Raw genomic sequence first — 18,976 nt, forward strand, 5'->3', positions numbered from 1 at the left:
AATTTTTAAAAAATTTAATTATAAAAATAACAAAAGAATTATATTATTTAAATAACAATAAAACATTAAAATTAAAAAAAGAATTTTGCTTAAAAAGGTTAATAAATCATAGTTAAAAAGTATCAATAAATCATGAAATCACGACTGAATATTAATATTTTTCTCTCCAATATCGTTAAAAAGAGTTGCTTTTAGTTTAAGTTCAGCGAAAGAAAGACTAACAACTTTAAGAATATCCGCTCCATCAAATATATCTCATTCATCTCCATCAATATTTTACATTTTTGCTACTCCTTTATTATAAATCTTCCTTACTCTTTCTTTGAGAGAAGACGGAGATTTGTATAAGCAAAAACTAAATCCTCGATTCTCTTTGAAATGGGTCTATTTCTTTTTAATGAGTGAATAAATTTATATGTGCTCCAATTTCTTTTAGCAGAAGATAAGAACTTGAATGTGAAAGAAGTTTCAATTCAATATATTGGTTTTTCTTTCACTTTTGTTATTGATAAATAAAACAAATAATCTAATTTTTACCCAATAAAAAAAGCTAAAATAATTATACTATCCGAAAAAAATTTAAAAAATTGAGTATGCAGTACCAAATATGTACCGATTTGTATACCAACTTAAAAATAAAATTAAAAAAAATGTACGGCTTCAATGTGTATCAGAAGCTATAACAACACGAACTATAATAACTAATGGTTTTCCCCCATTAGGTTGGTCTTTTCCCCAATTAGGTTCAAGATCCCATACATTGGTGTTGCTCTTAAAAAAATAGAAAAGAGATGAGATAGGTTAAAGAATATCTGATTCAAAATAAACAAAAATCAGAAATTAATCTTGCAAGTATGAAGGAATTTTCATCTTCTTCAACAACAATTTGATGAGCATGATGATAAGCCAAGTATTTATGATGCCACTAGAGCTTTTTGTAAAGCAAGGAATTTGTGATTTAAGGGTGTTGATAGTGTTCATAAATCAACCATTATACACAAATTTACCAAAATCTTTTGTTTCACTTGAAATAGTGAAAGTTATGTTATTACAATGCAAGATCGTAATTTGTTTGAGTCTTTTGAAAAATCCTGAGTCAAACAAAACTAAAGCAAACTCTATGATTGTGAAGAACAATATATTAGAAGAAACTATAAAATCCATTATACAAATAAAAACTAGACAAAAATGAGAAGAAATATGGATTATAAAATATTCATGTTTAATACAATACCAAAAACAGTTAAGAATTACAAGTCTTTGTTAGGTTATATCGTGACGCACATTTAATATGTCATGTTAAATATTCTTTACTGTTAGACCAGAATCATAAGGAACACCAGTGGCAGGCAACCAACTATCCCCGTCAATAAATTGAGCCACGGTGTACTTAATAACATCTTTCGGATCATTCAAAACATGGTATCCCGGCCATTTCACTCTGTTAGTGACTACAGAACCTGGTCCATAGTTCTTGTATTCACCATAGTACAATGTATCCCTATGTAAAATTCCCATCCATGGTAACCACCCTTCTGGGTGTATGGCGTCACTTAGGTAGGATTGCATGAAAATTGTTCGCGAATACTTCTGTTGGGGTCTACCAAGGAATGTTGGGTTGATTACGTTGGTCTCCGCTGAAATGTTGCAAAATTGGAAGGAGAAACCGGTTGGTTGCCTAGGATATCGTCGTCCTTGAGCAGTAATAGTGTTTTCTTGATCTTCCAATCCTTGCCTGGCTAGTATTTGACACTTCTGGAACACGGCAGTGGCGTCCCCAAAAATGATATCTAAGGTACCAGTGATTTTGCACTCTCTATAGAATTGACGCATGACTTGGGCGTATAGGCTGGCTTGATAACCGTATATCCCACAACGATAAAATACAGAGAGATCAGAGCTTGATAGTAATGCCACTGCAACGTGCTTGTCGGGGCCTGCGGTGTTCCTAAACGAAATGTCGCGTGCAATGAACCCTCTACCCTTAACAGCTGCAACAAGAATATAAAATAGTTATACAAAAATAGAAGTCAAACGGGCAACAAGGAATAAAAAAAAAAACAAAAAATTAACATAGATAATATGATGTTATCTTACCAAAGGTAGCTGTTTTGGGAATCATATAAGCGTCGACGTTATTCCGATTACCGGAGATAACAGTAGCATCCATACCATCCCCGAACATCATAATATTCCATTTCTTCTCATCAATCACCACATTCTCAATATAAACACCTTTTTTCACACGTATAACATATCTTTTCTTGCTGTTTTCAGGTGCTGCCGATATCGCGTCCATCACTCTACGGTAATTCCCACTTCCATCAGCAGCCACAACAGCATCTGCTTTCACTTTCTTTGCTCGTAACAGATGGACATCGTTGTCTTTAATCCATGAAGGAAATCGATCCGAGCCAATAGCGGTTGTGAGGTGATCATTAACAGGTATTACTTCATCAAGAAGATTCTTCACCACCGATTTTACACGATCAAAATCAGTGTATACAAGACCCTTCACATTTGTACCTTGTAATCCTTCTATACACGTGTCTTGATTCACAAGAACAGCGCTCAGCCATGTTCTTAGATCAGCGCTTAGATTTCCAGTACTGTTATCCTTCCCTGTGCAATAAAACATTTAGCTACATCGATAACATAAGAAGAATATAAAAAATAGAGAATACCATAACATTTAACACATATAATGATCCATGTAATATTTTATGTTTCTGAGCATTATTGATAGTAATAGTACCATTAGGATTTTGAATGGCGGAAATGGACCAATGAAGATTTTGCGTGGACAAGTCGATTAAATCGAGGCAATCGGAAATGGCATTAGAGACACGAGGGTGGGCTGCGTTAACGTTGAAGCGTGATAAAATGGTAGTGACTTGTTGAAGATTGGTGATAACTTGTTTGGCAGAGTTAATGAATTGGTTCGGAGAAGTTTTGAGCAAGACGGGTGCATTGAAATCAATAGAAGCAGAATCAGTGAAGTGTGGAGAGAGTATGAGGAAGAAGAAGATGAATGTGAACATTGTTTTTGTGGAATAGAGAACCATTTTTAGAACTTTGAAATATAACTGACGCTATGATACTGTCACTAAAACTAATGTATTGTGAGATGTTTATATTATTGGAAGAGATTATTTAAAGGCAACATTTATGTTATAACTTAAAATGATTATGTTATAATTTAAAATGATTATGTTATAATTTGAAGTCTACATTTATGTTTCCTTTAGATAATGAAAATATTTAAAGTAATTGTTTTTTATTATTTTTAAAAGATGTATCATCTATTATTAGTGTTTTAACTTCTCTCCTTTATATTTTTTATTTAAAAAATAATATATTTTTTATTAACTAAATTAAAATGTGCATATTTTTATATTTATTTTAACAAATATAAAATGAGAAAAGAAGTCATCTGTGAACCAATAACAACCATGCATCCAATTACACCCTACTTTTATTTTAAAAAACTTTTAATGACATGGCATTTTGTTGATTTTTTATTGGTTAAATGTGTAAAATAACTTTACATTAATAGTGTATAAATATTATTCTCATATAAAATTAAGTAAATTTACATAATCAACATGTTTTTTATTAAGAGGTTAATTGTTATACACTGTGAGAGTAAAATACTTTACACAGTCGGTGCATCACAATCATTCATATATAATACTTTTTATGTAATTAAAATAAAAGTCAACACCTAACAAAAATCTAACGGCTATAATTAACTGACAGTGTAAAATATTTTTACACTGTCGGTGCATGAGTATTATTCTCTTTTAGTAATTATTATTCAATATTAATTATTCTTGAATTATTTGATTGAATATTTATATTATTTAATAACAATTGAGTATAATTTATGCGATCAATAAATTATTGATAGTTTATTATGTCAATATTTATTTTATAAATTAAATAATCAATCAAAAATTCTTGACGGTATCTCATTATGTCAATAATTATTAATAATTTATTATGTCAATATTAATTTTATAAATTATTTTATTCCATTGTCAACTATTTTAATAATTTATGATTTTTGAATAAATTAAAAATGTAATTTTCTTATTAAAATAAATGGAGGTTAAAACTATATTTACATGAGAAAGAGCGTTTAGTAATATTAAACATGAAATGAAACAAAATATCAGTTTATGCACTCTTAACAAAGTATAAGTTTCTAAATTAAGCACCTTATTTTTTAAACAACATAACAACCAATTTCCCAACCGAAAAAGAAAAGGAAAAAAAAAACAATTTAATAACTAAGAAACGCAATCAAAAGTCTTAAAAAAGTTCTTTGAACCTTACAAATAAAATAATAACTACGTTACAGGGAAATTATGAGGTAATTAATGGGAGTCTTTTTGTTGTTTGTTTTTTTAAGTGTATGTTACATGTTATGTTTCTTGTGTTTGTACTTTGTATTTATTTAATTCCTAGCATACTTTATGCTATTTCTCCGATGAGTTTTTTTTTTATGTATATATTTTAAAAAGGGTTAAATACGTTTTTAGTTCTTGTAAATATGCGACATTGTATTTTTAGTCTCTATAAAATTTTTCTTCAATAAATGGTCCTTATAAAATTATTATGCACCTAGTTTCGATCCCTATTGTCAAACCAATATGTATTTTAGAATGATTATTTTGCAGACATGTTCATAATGTTTTAAAAAGTTCATGGAAAAAAAAGAAATTCAAAATTTAATTTTTAAGTTGAGATTTTCATTAATTTTATCATTACTTTTTTAAATTTGAAAAATTCATATTTAATTCTTCTCGTTTTAAAAAATTCTAAAACTTGGTAAATAAATATTTTACAGTATTCTAAACATACATAAAAAAAAACTATTCAAAAATTTAAAAATTAAAGAGTAATTAAACAGTTTTTAAAATTTTAAAAAATAGTAGGGACTGAAATTCAGGGCCGGCCCAATCAATCTGGGGGCCCTGTTTTAAATTTTAAAAACTAGACAAAAAAATAAAAATTTATACAGAAATTTTGAAAAGATTTTGGAAGTTTTGAAAAAAAACATGATTTTACACCTACATTTAAAAATCGGGTGTGAAATGTTTTTGAAAGTAATTATTTATACCTGTATTTAAGAAAATGGGTGTAAAATCTATTGTATTTATAATTAAAAAAAATAAATGGGGCCCCCTAAATTTTGGGGCCCAGAGCTACGGCTCTTGTTGCGCCCCCTAAAGGCCGGCCCTGCTGAAATTGCATGCATAAAAATTTTAGAAGGATCCTTCATTGAAAAAAAATTTATAGGGACTAAAAATGCAGGATGCATATTTATAGGGACTAAAAACATATTTAACCCTTTTAAAAATATATTAATGAATTTGATAGATTCTATGAATTCTCTTTCTCCTTCCTTGAAGATTCCCAAAAAGTACGATTCATAGGTTCTTGAAACTCAAACCTTAGTTACTTGAAGCTCTTTGTTTGGAATAAGTATTTTAATCCTAATATGGCTCATAACATTTGGACTAGCACAAGATTACTTTCGCCCAATGAAGTGGAGCATCATCTTGAGATTAACCTAATCATTGACATGGCTCGTAATCATTTCTACCTGGTTTTGATACTTTTGGTGCTAATTTTGTTGTTGCTATTGATTTAGGTACAACCGATGTTGATATATTTTTGTGGTATTAGGTGTGGATTTTGATATTTGTTTTGGCATTGTTGGCCTTTATTAGATCTTTTACCAAGATTATCACTTCTTCTGAAGTTTGGATGATTTTTCCATGCAGACATGCAAGTATTTAAAAATGGCTATATTTTTTAAACTTTCCCATAAGGTTAACTTCTTCTTCCATGCATACTTCGGAGTTGCATTGGCCACTTTCATGGCCACTCTAATCACATATTGGAGTTTGTCGTACCTATTTTATTTGATGATTCCCTTTCTTAGATTCCTCCATTAACTTAGTTAGTACATTCAATTATGCTTTCACCTCTTTTTGACTGGCTAATATTCCATTGAGTATCAACTGATTTGTTGACTCTTCTTATAGAACCACAATAAGATATTATTATTAAGAATTCATTTTGAGTCATGTTATCGATCAATTCTTTAATCACGGCAGAAAACTTGGCAAAAATGGTACCTCTACTAGAGGTAGCAAAACGGGCCGCTCATCCTGCCTCGCGTCCGCCCCACCTAAAGTCCGCCAAAAAACAAGCGGGGCGGACATGCCCGCCTAGTAGAATGCGCATAAAAATCATGTCTGCCTTGCCAAGGTGGCGGGCAGCGGGCTTGGTCGCTTAGTTTTTAATTTATTTTTCTTTCATTTTTTTAATAGATTAACTGTCTTTTCTTTTACCTTTCAATTAAATTTTTCACTTATTTTTAAAATAATTTTTTATAAAGAGTCTTTTAAATAAATTTTACCTAAAATAATATTCCATATATTTACAAAAAAATTAATAAAAATAAAACCATCAAGAATTTGATTTACTAGAATTAACTAAAAAAAGGGCGGACTTAAGGTAAAACGAGCTTAACAAATAGATGAAGCAGACTTTAGCGGGCAGCGGGGTGAACTTAGGCGGGCGGCGGATTTTGGCGGGACGGACTTTGATGGGCGACGAACCCAAAATTCTAACCCACCGTTTTTTTGCGGGTGCGCGAACTGGCCCGGCGGACCACCGCCGGTTTTGCCACCCCTACCACTAACTTATACAACCAATATTAATCTTGTTCCTCCATGAAGTCTTTTTGTGAGGTTTTGTACCTATGCCACATCATCAATATTAAGCAAAGGATGATGTTTAATTGTTAATTTATACATTTCTCAAAGCGCCATAGATATATTTAGTATCTCTCTCTACATAAATCAAGTTATATTGGCCATTTGTTCCACAAAGTTGTTCATAGAATAGAATCATTCTAAGAACAGATAAAGTCGCCTATTATTTCCTTTTTTGACGTGATCGATAATCCCCAACAGCAAAGTCATTTTGTTGGATGTTAAAAAGCTGTCACAATATTTTTGCCACTAAAAACTACGTGTCAAGAAATATTATTGTATCCGAAAAGATTGTATTATTTCATTCAAGGACAAGTTAATTTGACTTTTGAATACAACATGTGAGTTTGTAATAATAATAATGGGTGCAAAGAACATAATTGATTGGTTGTGTGTAATTTGTGTTGGAATACTTGGAATGATGATACTCCCTCCGTCCCATAATGAGTGACCCAGCACACCATTTCACACAGATTAAGAAAAGTGTAAAAAAGTAAGAGAGAGAATATCATTTTTACTATAGTACCCTTATTATGTATTGAGAATTGTGAACTTTTTATTACTTAGAGGATAAAATTGGAAAAAGTGTATTGAAAATTGAAATGGTTCATTCATTTTGGGACATCATTTTATTCCATTTGGGTCACTCATTGTGGGACGGAGGGATTAATTTGGAGGAGGAGTTGGAATGATCTATTGACATTAAATGAGCAATAAATGAGCACAAGTAAGAGCTAATATGAAGATGAATTTGAAAAGATTCATTTTAAGTTCCACATTGGAGGGAACACAAATATATATTCCAACTTGAACAATTGTTGTTGGGTCCAAGGGCATCTACAATTTTGTAAAGGAGTGATGACACACCAAAATGCAATCATGACGCGCGCGCCGCCGCCGCCGCTGCCGTCCGACCCGGTCCGGTCTAAATGAATTAATTTTTTTGGGACCTGAATTAGTGGAAATTAATTTTCATTAATTAATTAATTAATTTGGTGAAAAATTAAATACTATTATTTAAATAGTAGGAAATTAATTAATATTTAATATTAATTAATTACGAATTGGTGACGTGTCCTAAGAACAAGTCTTAACCTAGATTTTGACTAGGTTTGTTTGTCCTCCATGCCGACCAAGTGAATAACAGCTACCTTAACTGGGCCGCTTCAACTCTCCCACTATATTCTCGCCCACGATTTGGTCCACTTAGTTTGATCTTTCTTTGCCTATAAATATATTGCCTTCATTCATTATTTCGGTACTCCAGAATTCACAACTGAAATCTCTCCTCTCTCCCTTATTCTGCTTCATTTTACAAAATATTCTTTTCTGTTTTCGACTGGATTTATTCCAGATACTACGACTGGTTCTTAAACCATCTTTGAAGGTGTATCAATTAGACCGATTCATCACCCGTGCAAGTGTGAATCGTATTTCTTGAAACGAGCTGTTTTATCTTGGAGGCGTCGTGGGTATTTAAGAGCTGCTTTGCATAAATTTGGCAGTACCGCAAAACGTCTTAAAGAAAGCGTACTGATCCGCGACTCAGCCGATAATTTCCTCTGTGGCATTATTTTCATAAACTAGAAAGCTAACTAACGATTAACACATGTAATTATAAAAGTGATTAAGTTCCCATTCGAATGATCTACCCTAGATGTGAGATATCCAATTACTGGATCTACAATGACTTTGTTTTAATTATGACTTTTTACAAACCATAAATATACATCCTCACAATTGCCCAACATCTAGGAGCCTTCAACCGCAAGGATAATCACTTATTAGGAAGAAACCTCCGAACATCTAGGAGTCTTCAATCGCATCTGAAAAAGGTTTCAATGTGCGTAAATAAGAGTAGTGTTTTACAAAACACATATTTACAACTTCACAACCTCTCAACATATGGAAGTCTTCATTCACAAGTTTACCCGCTTCGCCAAAAACAACCGCCCAATATCTGCGAGTCTTGAATCACAACTTGTGAAGGTTTTATATCACGCAAAACTAAAAAATGACCTATAATATTCCTATCGTAACATATCGTAACGTAAATTATCATTACAATATCATTATTTTACAAATCATATGAGAATTTCAATGTTAAGTCTCAGTTTCCATCTAAATCAATTATTCCAATTTTGTAGATGGGGAGAAGAACTAAATTCGAGCGAAACTGTATGATTATAAAACCAAAATTAATTACAGATAAAATCCTGAGTCAAACAAAACTCAAACAAACTATATGATTGTGAAGAACAATATATGTCTGATTTCTTTGGACCCATAAAAGGGAAGAGATCCATACTAAAATTCAAGCATAAGCAGTACAACTAAAAACTAGATAAAAACAAAACAAATATGGATTATAAAATTCATGTTTGATACAATACCAAAAATAGTTATGAATTACAACTCTTTGTCAAGTTAGTGATACATATTTAATATGTCATGTTAAATATTGTTTACTGTCAGACCAGAATCGTAAGTAACACCAGTGGCTGGTAACCAACTATCCCCGTCAATAAATTGAGCCACGGTGTACTTAATAACATCTTTGGAATTTTTCAAAACATGGTATCCCGGCCATTTCACTCTGTTAGTGACTAAAGAACCCGGTCCATAGTTCTTGTATTCACCGTAGTACAATGTGCGCAAAGCAAAACTTTTGTTCCACTCTAACCACCCTTCTGGCCTTATCGCGTCACTCATGTATGATTGCATGAAAATTGTTCGCGAATACTTCTCCCAGGGTCTACCAAGGTATGTTGGGCTGATTAGGTCGGGCTCCGCAGAAATGTTGCAAAATTGGAAGGAGAAACCGGTTGGTTGCCTCGGATACTTTCGTCCGTGAGCGGTAATAGTGTTCTTTTGATCAGGGTTTCCTTGCCTTGCAATTATTTGACACTTTTGGAACACGGCTGTGGCGTACCCAAAGATGATATCAACGGTACCAGTAATTTTGCACTCTCTATAGAATTGACGCATGTTGTGGGCGTATAGGCTATCTTGATAACCGAATATCCCGCAACGATAAAATACAGATAGGTCAGAGCTTGATTTTAATGCCACTGCTTGGTGCTTCTCGGGACCTGCGGTGTTCATAAACGAAATGTCGCGTGCAATGAACCCTCTACCCATTACAGCTGCAACAATCATATAAAAAAGATTATACAGAAATAGAAAGCAAACACGCAACAAGGAATAAAAAACATTCTTAACATAGAGAATATGAATGTAATCTTACCAAAGGTAGCTGTTCCGAAAGTTTTAGTACCGTCTTTGGAATTCCGATTACCGGAGATAACTGTAGCATGCATACCATCACCGAACATCATAATATTCCATTTCTTCTTATCAATCACCACATTCTCAATATAAACACCTTTTTTCACACGTATAACATATCTTTTCTTGCTGTTTTCAGGTGCTGCCGATATCGCGTCCATCACCCTACGGTAATCCCCACTTCCATCAGCAGCCACAACAGCATCCGCTTTGACTTTCTTTGCTCGTAACAGATTTATATCGTTGTCTTCAATCCATGAAGGAAATCGATCCGAGCCAATAGCGGTTGTGACGTGATCATTAACAGGTATTACTTCATCAAGAAGATTCTTCACCACCGATTTTACACGATCAAAATCAGTGTATACAAGACCCTTCACATTTGTACCTTGTAATCCTTCTATGCATGTGTCTGGATTCACAAGAACAGCGCTCAGCCATGTTCTTAGATCAGAGCTTAGATTTCCAGTACTGTTATCATTTCCTATGCAACAAAACATTTAGCTACATTGATAACAAAGGAAAGAAGAACACAAAAAAAACAAAGAATGTAACAACATTGAATATGAAGCTTACAGAGACCCCAAACACGACACTAACATTAATACATGTAACATTTTATGTCATGTGTCTGGGCTTTATAGATATTAATAGTACCATTAGGATTTTGAATGGCGGAGATGGACCAATGAAGATTTTCCATAGACAAGTCGACTAAGTCGAGGCAATCGGAAATGGCATTAGAGACACGAGGGTGGGCGGCGTTAACGTTGAAGCGTGATAAAATGGCGGTGACCTGTTGAAGATTGGTGATAACTTTCTTGGCAGAGTTAACGAATTGGATTGGAGAAGTTTTGAGCAAGACTGGTCCATTGAATTTATTGGAAGCATAAGCAGTGAAGTATGGGAGAGATAGTATGAGGAAGAAGAAGATGAATTTGAATAATGTTTTTGTGGAATAGAGAACCATTTTTAGACCTTTTTCTCTCTTTTTTTGTTGTTATTTTCTTAAAAGAAATTTTATTATAAAAAATTATTTAAAAATATATCTCTCTCTTAAAATAATAAAAAATAACTTAAAATAAGATAATAAAGTGTACTTCTAAAAAACTGAAGGAATCAATTGAATTAAAATAAATGGAGGTTAAAACTATTTATATGAGAAAGCAGTTAGTAATATTAAACATGAAATGAAACAAAATATCAGTTTATATACTTTTAACAAAATATAAGTTACTAAATCAAGCTAATTACTTTTTAAACAAAATAACAACCAATTAAATAACTAAGGAACGCAATCAAAAGTCTTTAAAAAGTTTTTTGAACCTTACAACTAAAATAACAACTATGAGTTTTTTTTTTTTGACAAAAGTCTTATTTGAGATTCATGGTTGTACTACTAAATTTGGAAGAGTGCTTGAATTTGAAGAAAAGGGCAAAATTGGAATAAAAGAAAATATTTCATTAATTGGAAATTCAAGTTACATTATGAATGACTTGGGATACAAGTCATAAGAGTGGACTACAAGGAAAATGGAGAAAAAACTACAATTTTTTTGTATGATTGACTTTTTGGTCAAACAAATGACTTTTTGGTCGACTGTTGACTTTTGATCAACTTTCCACCACCAATTCGATTTTTATCTTTGATTTTTCCTAGACCTATTCCACAATGATTCAACCAAGGATTCATCACCATTCATGAGAAAATGACTTATGCCATGGTTATGTTATATATGGATTTCCAACAAAAATCAACTTCCATCAAACTTTCTTCCCATGTCTATATCTCCACTTTCCGACATCGGTTCGAGCTCATTCTTCAACCCCGATGTTCACCTTACTACAAGGAAAAAGATGCATCATATAATAGGCAAATATCATGAGTCAAAGTCATCGAAAAGTTACTCGAAAGTCATGGAAAAATTATGCATTTACACTTAGAAAATTTTGCATTTATGTATTAAACTCAAGATGTGAATTCCTCTACTTTTAAGGAAAGCTATCAATTTAGGATGCCTCTTAGAAGGAGAAAGGCGTAAATGGTCGAAGACTGCTACCTGAAGGTCGCTGAAGGGCAGTCGGGGTCCCAAATCTCTAAAGATAATTTCATACACGGGGAACTAGTTGGCCTCGTATTCCGAGCAGACCCTATCATCTTCCTCGGGGAAGAGAACCCTCCAATAATTCTCGACACATGAAGAATCTGTCTCCTCCACCACAATTACAAACGCCTCTTAGGGAGATTCGATCGAGATCGTTCCCCGAGGACCTAGTGCGATCCATTCCTCCCCGGAGGACCCAGACACATCTTATTCAGACACACGTTACTCGGGTACATCCTGCTTAGGAATTTTTTGATCGCTCAAGCTACCTTCCTCGAAACTACGGTTGGCATCACTCATGGTTTCGTCCTTACTAGCCATATGTACCTGAAAAGCAACGGAAAAAGTAAATTCGACTTCAAAATCAAATCCATCCTTCCACCACTAATCAAGTGAAAGGGCGCGCACGAAGGTTGCGAAGACGATGTCCTCAGCCTGAGCCCATACTCAAACAACAGACAAAAATACGGGAAGCTCCACAAAATCCTTCTCGATGGGCTTTAGCCCTTCCCCAAAAGACAAAACCCTGAATCTTCGCGCGGGAGGACCTCCCACAAATCTGGGTTTAAATTTCACATGAATACTCACCGGAAAAGTCCTATGATCTGCCAAACAAACCCAGATTATGGACAACATCCACCGGAAAACTCTTGAACATCACCTATTACAGGTTTACTCGCCATAACTACAGCGCCCGACCGTCTAGAAATGCTAAAAATCATGAGTCTCATACACGCCCCTGTCGGCGCAGATGTCCAAAAGTGGCAGAACCACCGTCAGACACCAACACTCGCTGGAAAATCGTCGATTCTATCCAATTTCTTCCTAGACGCATGCATATCTAAAGCAAAAACGAGGGTAAATCCTACACAAAGCAGAAAAGGATGAAGAACTTACATGATCGAAGAAGGTTGTATGATGGTCGAGCAGCTTCAAATGGCGGTGAACAGCAGATGACAAATGATGCAGGGAGATCATGAGCAGAGAAGGTTGTGAAGAGAGAGAAGCGAAAAGTAAAAATGAATATTTCTCGCTCCTATTTATAATAAGTGCCAGAAGCGCGTGCATGGGCACGCGCCTGCCTAGGAAGACGTAGGGCATCATCATGCCTAGCATAGCCATCATTATGCATTTAATGCGCTGCGTGGTTCGATACACGCATGTAACGTCGCCCCTTCAAGTCATATCAAATATTCAACTCCCTGCGTACCAGCCACACGAGGCAACGATAAGGCTTCTCGCACGCATTCCTCGGAAAAACCACGATACACCAACGTCTCCAGAAACGGGTGCCAATCGTGCACGCAACTCCTCCCCGGATCACAAGCTGCTCTTAAGTTATCACTTCCATGCTCGAAAGCAACGACTTGGGGGCTCCTATTCTGGACTGGCCCAATGACTAGACATGGCCCAATCCGCTTATGCACCGAGAACGACCCTAATAGCATTTACCAAACTAGCCAAGGGCAAGGGGAAGCACTTTTACTTTGGTCCATCTGCCGAGGACATATCCTCACCTGGCCAGGGGGCCATCGAACCATTGATGTCCTTGACTAGGCCTCCACCTGCGCCAACGTTAAGACGTCTATTCTGCCCCTACAGTCGGGAACAAGTGGTCACTTAGCTTGTCCGCTGGGCGCCATTGTTGCAAGAAGTACATCTTTGCACGCCTAACGGCTAGTTTTGGGAAGCTTTCCAAGATTCCTAGTTGTACGCCTATATTATTGACAGTCTAATATTTTGGGCATGGATCCCCGATCCAGCCCAAAATATGTACCAATGGCCAAGCACTGGGGGTATTATAAAAAATCTCTCATTTGAGAGGGTCAGGTAATCCAATTTAAATCCTAAGAAACACTTAAACGTATCTATGCTCCTACTTACTTTAGCATTGAAGTGTCTTACAAGTACACCCCTCCTCATCATCACCGACATTGTGCAAGAAGTCACTGGTCCGCCTTCAGGTTCTGATCAAACGGTAAGATCATATTCATAACAAAAAACAGAATGTTGGACAATCACACAGAGAGTTTCCAAAAATGTATATCCGAATGAGTTCATAGAGAATCCGGAAATACAGTTTCGGTTACTACGTGACTTTTTTTCTTCAAAAATGTGAGCAATAAGGGTTGAAATGAATGAACTTTACATTAAATTCCTACTCCTTTAACTCCTTTTGATTTGATGAAACACAAGAATGGAGATTTGGATTGAAAAACTTGATTAAGAATGAATGAGTTTTTGGAGAGGGGTTAAGGAAAAAATCAAAAAGAACTCTGATCATGCATGTGGCAGTTTTTAGATGAGTCCGAAAATATATTTCCGAAATTAGATGAGTATTTCCGAAATATATTTACTCTTTTGTGTGTGATGCAAAAAGTGTGTCCGAAAATATATTTTCGAAATTATATGAGTATTTTCGATTTTCCCTAAAGCTCTTTTGCCCTATACAGGATTCTCTTATTTTATTGACACTTCATATATAGTCTCCCTCCCCAAATCTCCCAACAAGAGGTGTATTGAGAAATCGTCTAAATTTTCATGTTATTACAACCAAATCAATACAAGCACAAATGTCAAGCATGTACCACCATTGCATACTGACAAACCATTTCTCACGCATTGATTTGCCACCATATGCTCCACGCCAATTAAAGAAACAAACTCCTTCCAAAAATTAAAGTTTACTAAATTAATGTTATTCACATCAAAACTCTTTAATACATGAATATGTGATCGTGCATAAATTAATGCTAGATCAAAAGAGATATATTAAAATCTACACACATACAAAACCATATTGAAGATCATATACTAATTAATTGGGATTAACATTAACCCGTTTCCTTTAACTTTTACATAGATTTTGAGTGATATCACTAGAACAAAAAACCCTTATGAATTACAACTCTTTCAATCACTAAATACAATATTATACCGAAACATGCCTGGTTTAATTTACACTGTCAAACCAGCAATGTAACTTACACCAGTGGCAGGTAACCAAAGATTTCCCTCAATAAATTGAGCCACGGTATACTTAATAGCGTCACTCGAATCATTCAACACATGGTAACCTGACCATTTCACCCGGTTAGATAGTCCAGCACCCGGTCCAGAGTTCATGTATTCGCCGTAGTACAATGTGTCCAACGCAAAACTTCCGTCCCACTCTAACCACCCCTCTGGCCTTATCACGTCACTCATGTAAGATTGCATGAAAATTGTTCGCGAATAAGTCTTCCAGGGTCGTCCAAGGTATGTTGGGATGGTTCCAACCGATGGTAGAAGGTCGGTGTCTGCTGAAATGTTGCAAAATTGGAACGAGAAACCAGTTGGTTGGTTTGGATCTTTTCGTCCTTGAGCGGTAATAGTGTTTTTTTGTTTAGGCATTCCTTGCTTGGCAAGTATTTGACAATTCTGGAACACGACCGTGGCATCTCCGAAGATGAAATCCACAGTGCCAGTGATTTTGCACTCTCGGTAGAATTGACGCATAGTATGAGTATATAAGCTATCTTGATAACCGAATATCCCACACCGATAAAATACAGAGAGGTCGGAATCTGATCTTAATGCCACTGCTTGATGCTTCTCTGCACCCGCGGTGTTCTGAAATGAAATGTCGCGTGCTATGAATTCTCTACCACTTACAGCTGCATATACCAACATATAATTGAAATTAGGATATGAGAATTAGGTCAGAGTTACATTTCAGCTAATGAATTGAAGATGACAGATTTGAGAAAAATTAAAATTGTAGCACATGCTAATTAATGTTACTAATTAATATTAGTAGTTAGTTAGATGCATGGATTACTTTAGTTAGTGATTAGAATAATAAGGCCCTACTGAGACCATTGAATGTTGTTGTAAGTCTATTCAGACATTTTTTAGTGTGTGCAAGACAAACTACAGCACAAAGTCCAATACTTATTTATATCGGACTTCTGAAAACTTGAGATAGTCCGTCCTGAGTCTATTTAGTTACCAATTATATGCAAACATAGATTATGATTTAATTTGCTTAATACAAACCAAATCCGGTACCATGCATATAAATTTAGATCACTTGTAATTCAAATTAGAGAGGGACCACATGCTTTTGCAAACCTAATCAATCATTATGAGAAAATGAATGCAACCGATTTTGATCCCAAAAGCAATCACTTTTTCATAAGAATATTATCAGGTTAATTGTTATTAGTTAAAGCAAAGTAAGTTTCTTCATAAAAAGAAAGGAAAAAAAAACAAGTAAACTTGAGCTTTTGATTATACTACAATTGCAAATAAATATTTAACAATTTATTAAAATAAATATCACTACCACTTTTGTTTTTATTCTTCTTTGAACATGGAACAGAATATTCCATCATAACCCAATGCAACCTTTTCAAATTTCACCTTATTTGATGCCAATTTCCTTTATTATTATTTTTTTCTGAAACTTTTAAAAAGAAAGAAAAAGAAAAAGAAAAGAGAAATCAACAGAAATGCTGTAAAGTGTGTGAATGTAATCTTACCAAAGGTTGCTGATCGGAAAGTAGTCCAACCGTCGATGAAATTCCGATTACCCGAGATAACAGTCGCATCCATACCGTCACCGATGATCATAATATTCCATTTCTTTTTCTTAATCTCAACATTCTCATTATAAACACCTTTCTTCACATAAATAACATATCTTTTCACGCTGCTTTCAGGTGCTGCCGTTATCGCGTCCATCACGTTAAGATAATTCCCACTCCCATCAGCAGCCACAACAGCATCTGCAGCCACTCCATCCGCCTGTAACAGCTTCATGTCGTCGTCTTTCATCCATGAAGGAAATTTATCCGAACTGGTAGCGGTTGTGAGTTCGTCTTTGACGGGAAGTACTTCGTCGAGGAGACTCTTCACCAAAGACATTACTCGATCGAGACCGGTTGATACAAGACCTTTCACAATTGTACCTTCTAGTCCTTCTATACATGTGTCTGGATTCACGAGAACAGCGCTTAGCCATGTTCTTAGATCAGAGCTTAGATTTCCAGTACTGTTATCCTTCCCTGTAAAACAAAACAATTAGTTACAGTAACAATAATAAAATCATATAAGTCCACTTGTATGAATATTGTGTCATCCGTGTCTGTGTTTGTGTCTGTGTCTCTGTGTCTGTGTCAAAGTTATGTAGATATTTATAGTACCTTTGGGGTTTTGAGAGGCGGAAATGGACCAGCTAAGCTGGTCGGCGGACAAGTCGAGTAAATCGAGGCAATCAGAAATGGCTTTTGCGACACGAGAGTGGCCAAAGACACCGTTAAAGCGAGATAAAATGGAGGTGACTTGTTGTATAACAGTGATAATTTCTTCAGCGGTGCTGATGAATTTGAGGGGTGAAACTTTGAGGCAGACTGATCCATTGAAATCAGAGGAAGCAGAAGTAGTGAAGTGTGGGGGTGAGAGTATGAGGAAGAAGAAGATGAATGTGAATGTTATTTTTGTGGAATAGAGAGACATTTTTAGAAGTTTGAAATATAATGACACTATGAAAGTGTCACAAAAACTATGGTTATGTTTTGTTGAGAGGCAAATAAGAAATTGAGATGTTTAGATTATTTAAAGGGGAAAAAGAGGAAGGAAAAGATTGGAGATTCGGTTGCACTGTTGGTTGGTTAAAGTAAGTTCCTATTTATTTAAGAGGGTTGCTATGTTTAGACCAAAAATCTTGCACAATGTATTTACACCCTATCAAATACAATATGGGCCATGTGTTTCTTTGTATCAAAACAAATAAAAAAAAGTCATGCTATCTTTACACCAAATTTTCTTACACCGTAGATTATACTGTAAACTTTAACAAAGAAAATATTCATGCACAAAATTCAAAATAAATATAAATTTTTAAAAAATTAAAACTGGTGCTTGTAGTATATAATTTTTTTTTTCTATAAGCAAGGAATAGATATAAGGGAGAACTAGGGGTTCTCCAACCCGAGTACAAAATCGACCCAAAGCCGACAAAAAACAATATTACAACCAATTACAATTACTTCAAATAAGACCAAGGGTCTTTATAGAAATCGTAAAAGCTACAATTGGAATATGTAATATTGCCAAAATTTAATAATGAAAAATTTTAGAAAATCAAAATTGTATAAGAATACAATGTAGGTGTTACTTTTGGTGTAAAAGTAACATTTCTCTTTATTTAAGTGGCTATATTTAAGGAGAAAAGCTAGTTGTACACCAAAAATGACAACCACACCGTATGTATATACGGTTTAACATACTTTTTGTTTTTTTTAATAATATTTTCTGTCTTAATTTTTGTGCCATGATAAAAAGTAGTATGAAATGGTTAGTGGTGTATATACGGTGTAAAAAAATTTAGTGTAAGGATAGCACATCTCATATTTAAGAGATTCATGTTCTTTTATGAAGAAGTTAAAATGAATATATGTTTTACGAAAAATAAATAAAAATATTTCACATAACATGATATAAGTGTATATAAATAACATCTTCTATTATTGTTCCTAGAAATTTGTATTATTTTTAAAAATAATGAAAACGCATTTTTTTTATTTTCACAAATGCATTATTTTAATTAATTTACCTTTCATCTTATCTTATTACAATTATTTATTAATTTTTTTATAATCATTAACTATATTATAAAATCATGAAAATAAGGGCTATACCTAATAAAAAAAATTTTCTTTAGCCACCTCCCTATGGGGGTCACCCCCAGCGAAAATCCCAAAATACCCCTACTTCGGAAATGAACTTCCGAAGCGCTTTTTTTTTTAA

General features: G+C 34.3%; 3 protein-coding genes across 3 annotated transcripts; all 3 read right to left on the reverse strand.

Moving 5' to 3' along the window:
* Nucleotides 1–1,283: 1,283 nt before the first annotated feature.
* Nucleotides 1,284–3,093, reverse strand: LOC131601999 (pectinesterase/pectinesterase inhibitor PPE8B-like). The gene is made up of 3 exons (XM_058873945.1): nt 2,756–3,093; nt 2,098–2,622; nt 1,284–1,991 (listed from the first exon to the last, which is right to left on the reverse strand). Exons 1-3 carry the CDS (start codon nt 3,063–3,065, stop codon nt 1,300–1,302), a joined length of 1,527 nt encoding a protein of 508 aa, XP_058729928.1. The 5' UTR covers nt 3,066–3,093; the 3' UTR covers nt 1,284–1,299.
* Nucleotides 3,094–9,245: 6,152 nt separating this feature from the next.
* Nucleotides 9,246–11,049, reverse strand: LOC131657030 (probable pectinesterase/pectinesterase inhibitor 32). The gene is made up of 3 exons (XM_058926569.1): nt 10,737–11,049; nt 10,039–10,563; nt 9,246–9,937 (listed from the first exon to the last, which is right to left on the reverse strand). The coding sequence occupies exons 1-3, from the start codon at nt 11,047–11,049 to the stop codon at nt 9,246–9,248; spliced, it is 1,530 nt and encodes a 509-aa protein (XP_058782552.1).
* Nucleotides 11,050–14,996: 3,947 nt separating this feature from the next.
* On the reverse strand, nt 14,997–17,799 carry LOC131630109 (pectinesterase/pectinesterase inhibitor PPE8B-like). Its single transcript, XM_058900905.1, has 3 exons — nt 17,371–17,799; nt 16,708–17,232; nt 14,997–15,840 (listed from the first exon to the last, which is right to left on the reverse strand). The coding sequence occupies exons 1-3, from the start codon at nt 17,681–17,683 to the stop codon at nt 15,143–15,145; spliced, it is 1,536 nt and encodes a 511-aa protein (XP_058756888.1). The 5' UTR covers nt 17,684–17,799; the 3' UTR covers nt 14,997–15,142.
* Between the last annotated feature and the right edge of the window lie 1,177 nt (nt 17,800–18,976).

The sequence above is a fragment of the Vicia villosa genome, linkage group LG1 (genome assembly GCF_029867415.1).
Source record: "Vicia villosa cultivar HV-30 ecotype Madison, WI linkage group LG1, Vvil1.0, whole genome shotgun sequence".
NCBI lineage: Eukaryota > Viridiplantae > Streptophyta > Magnoliopsida > Fabales > Fabaceae > Vicia > Vicia villosa.

Bases quoted from the DNA above. Each gene is read 5' to 3' on its own strand.
- LOC131601999 (XM_058873945.1), bottom strand. From the start codon at position 3,065: ATGGTTCTCTATTCCACAAAAACAATGTTCACATTCATCTTCTTCTTC. The intron at 2,623-2,755 runs GTACTATTACTA...TTTATTGCACAG, and splicing joins CGCCATTCAAAATCCTAATG to GGAAGGATAACAGTACTGGA. The intron at 1,992-2,097 runs GTAAGATAACAT...TTCTTGTTGCAG, and splicing joins TCCCAAAACAGCTACCTTTG to CTGTTAAGGGTAGAGGGTTC.
- LOC131630109 (XM_058900905.1), bottom strand. From the start codon at position 17,683: ATGTCTCTCTATTCCACAAAAATAACATTCACATTCATCTTCTTCTTC. The intron at 17,233-17,370 runs GTACTATAAATA...TTTGTTTTACAG, and splicing joins CGCCTCTCAAAACCCCAAAG to GGAAGGATAACAGTACTGGA. The intron at 15,841-16,707 runs GTAAGATTACAT...TGGTATATGCAG, and splicing joins TTTCCGATCAGCAACCTTTG to CTGTAAGTGGTAGAGAATTC.
- LOC131657030 (XM_058926569.1), bottom strand. From the start codon at position 11,049: ATGGTTCTCTATTCCACAAAAACATTATTCAAATTCATCTTCTTCTTC. The intron at 10,564-10,736 runs GTACTATTAATA...TTTGTTGCATAG, and splicing joins CGCCATTCAAAATCCTAATG to GAAATGATAACAGTACTGGA. The intron at 9,938-10,038 runs GTAAGATTACAT...TGATTGTTGCAG, and splicing joins TTTCGGAACAGCTACCTTTG to CTGTAATGGGTAGAGGGTTC.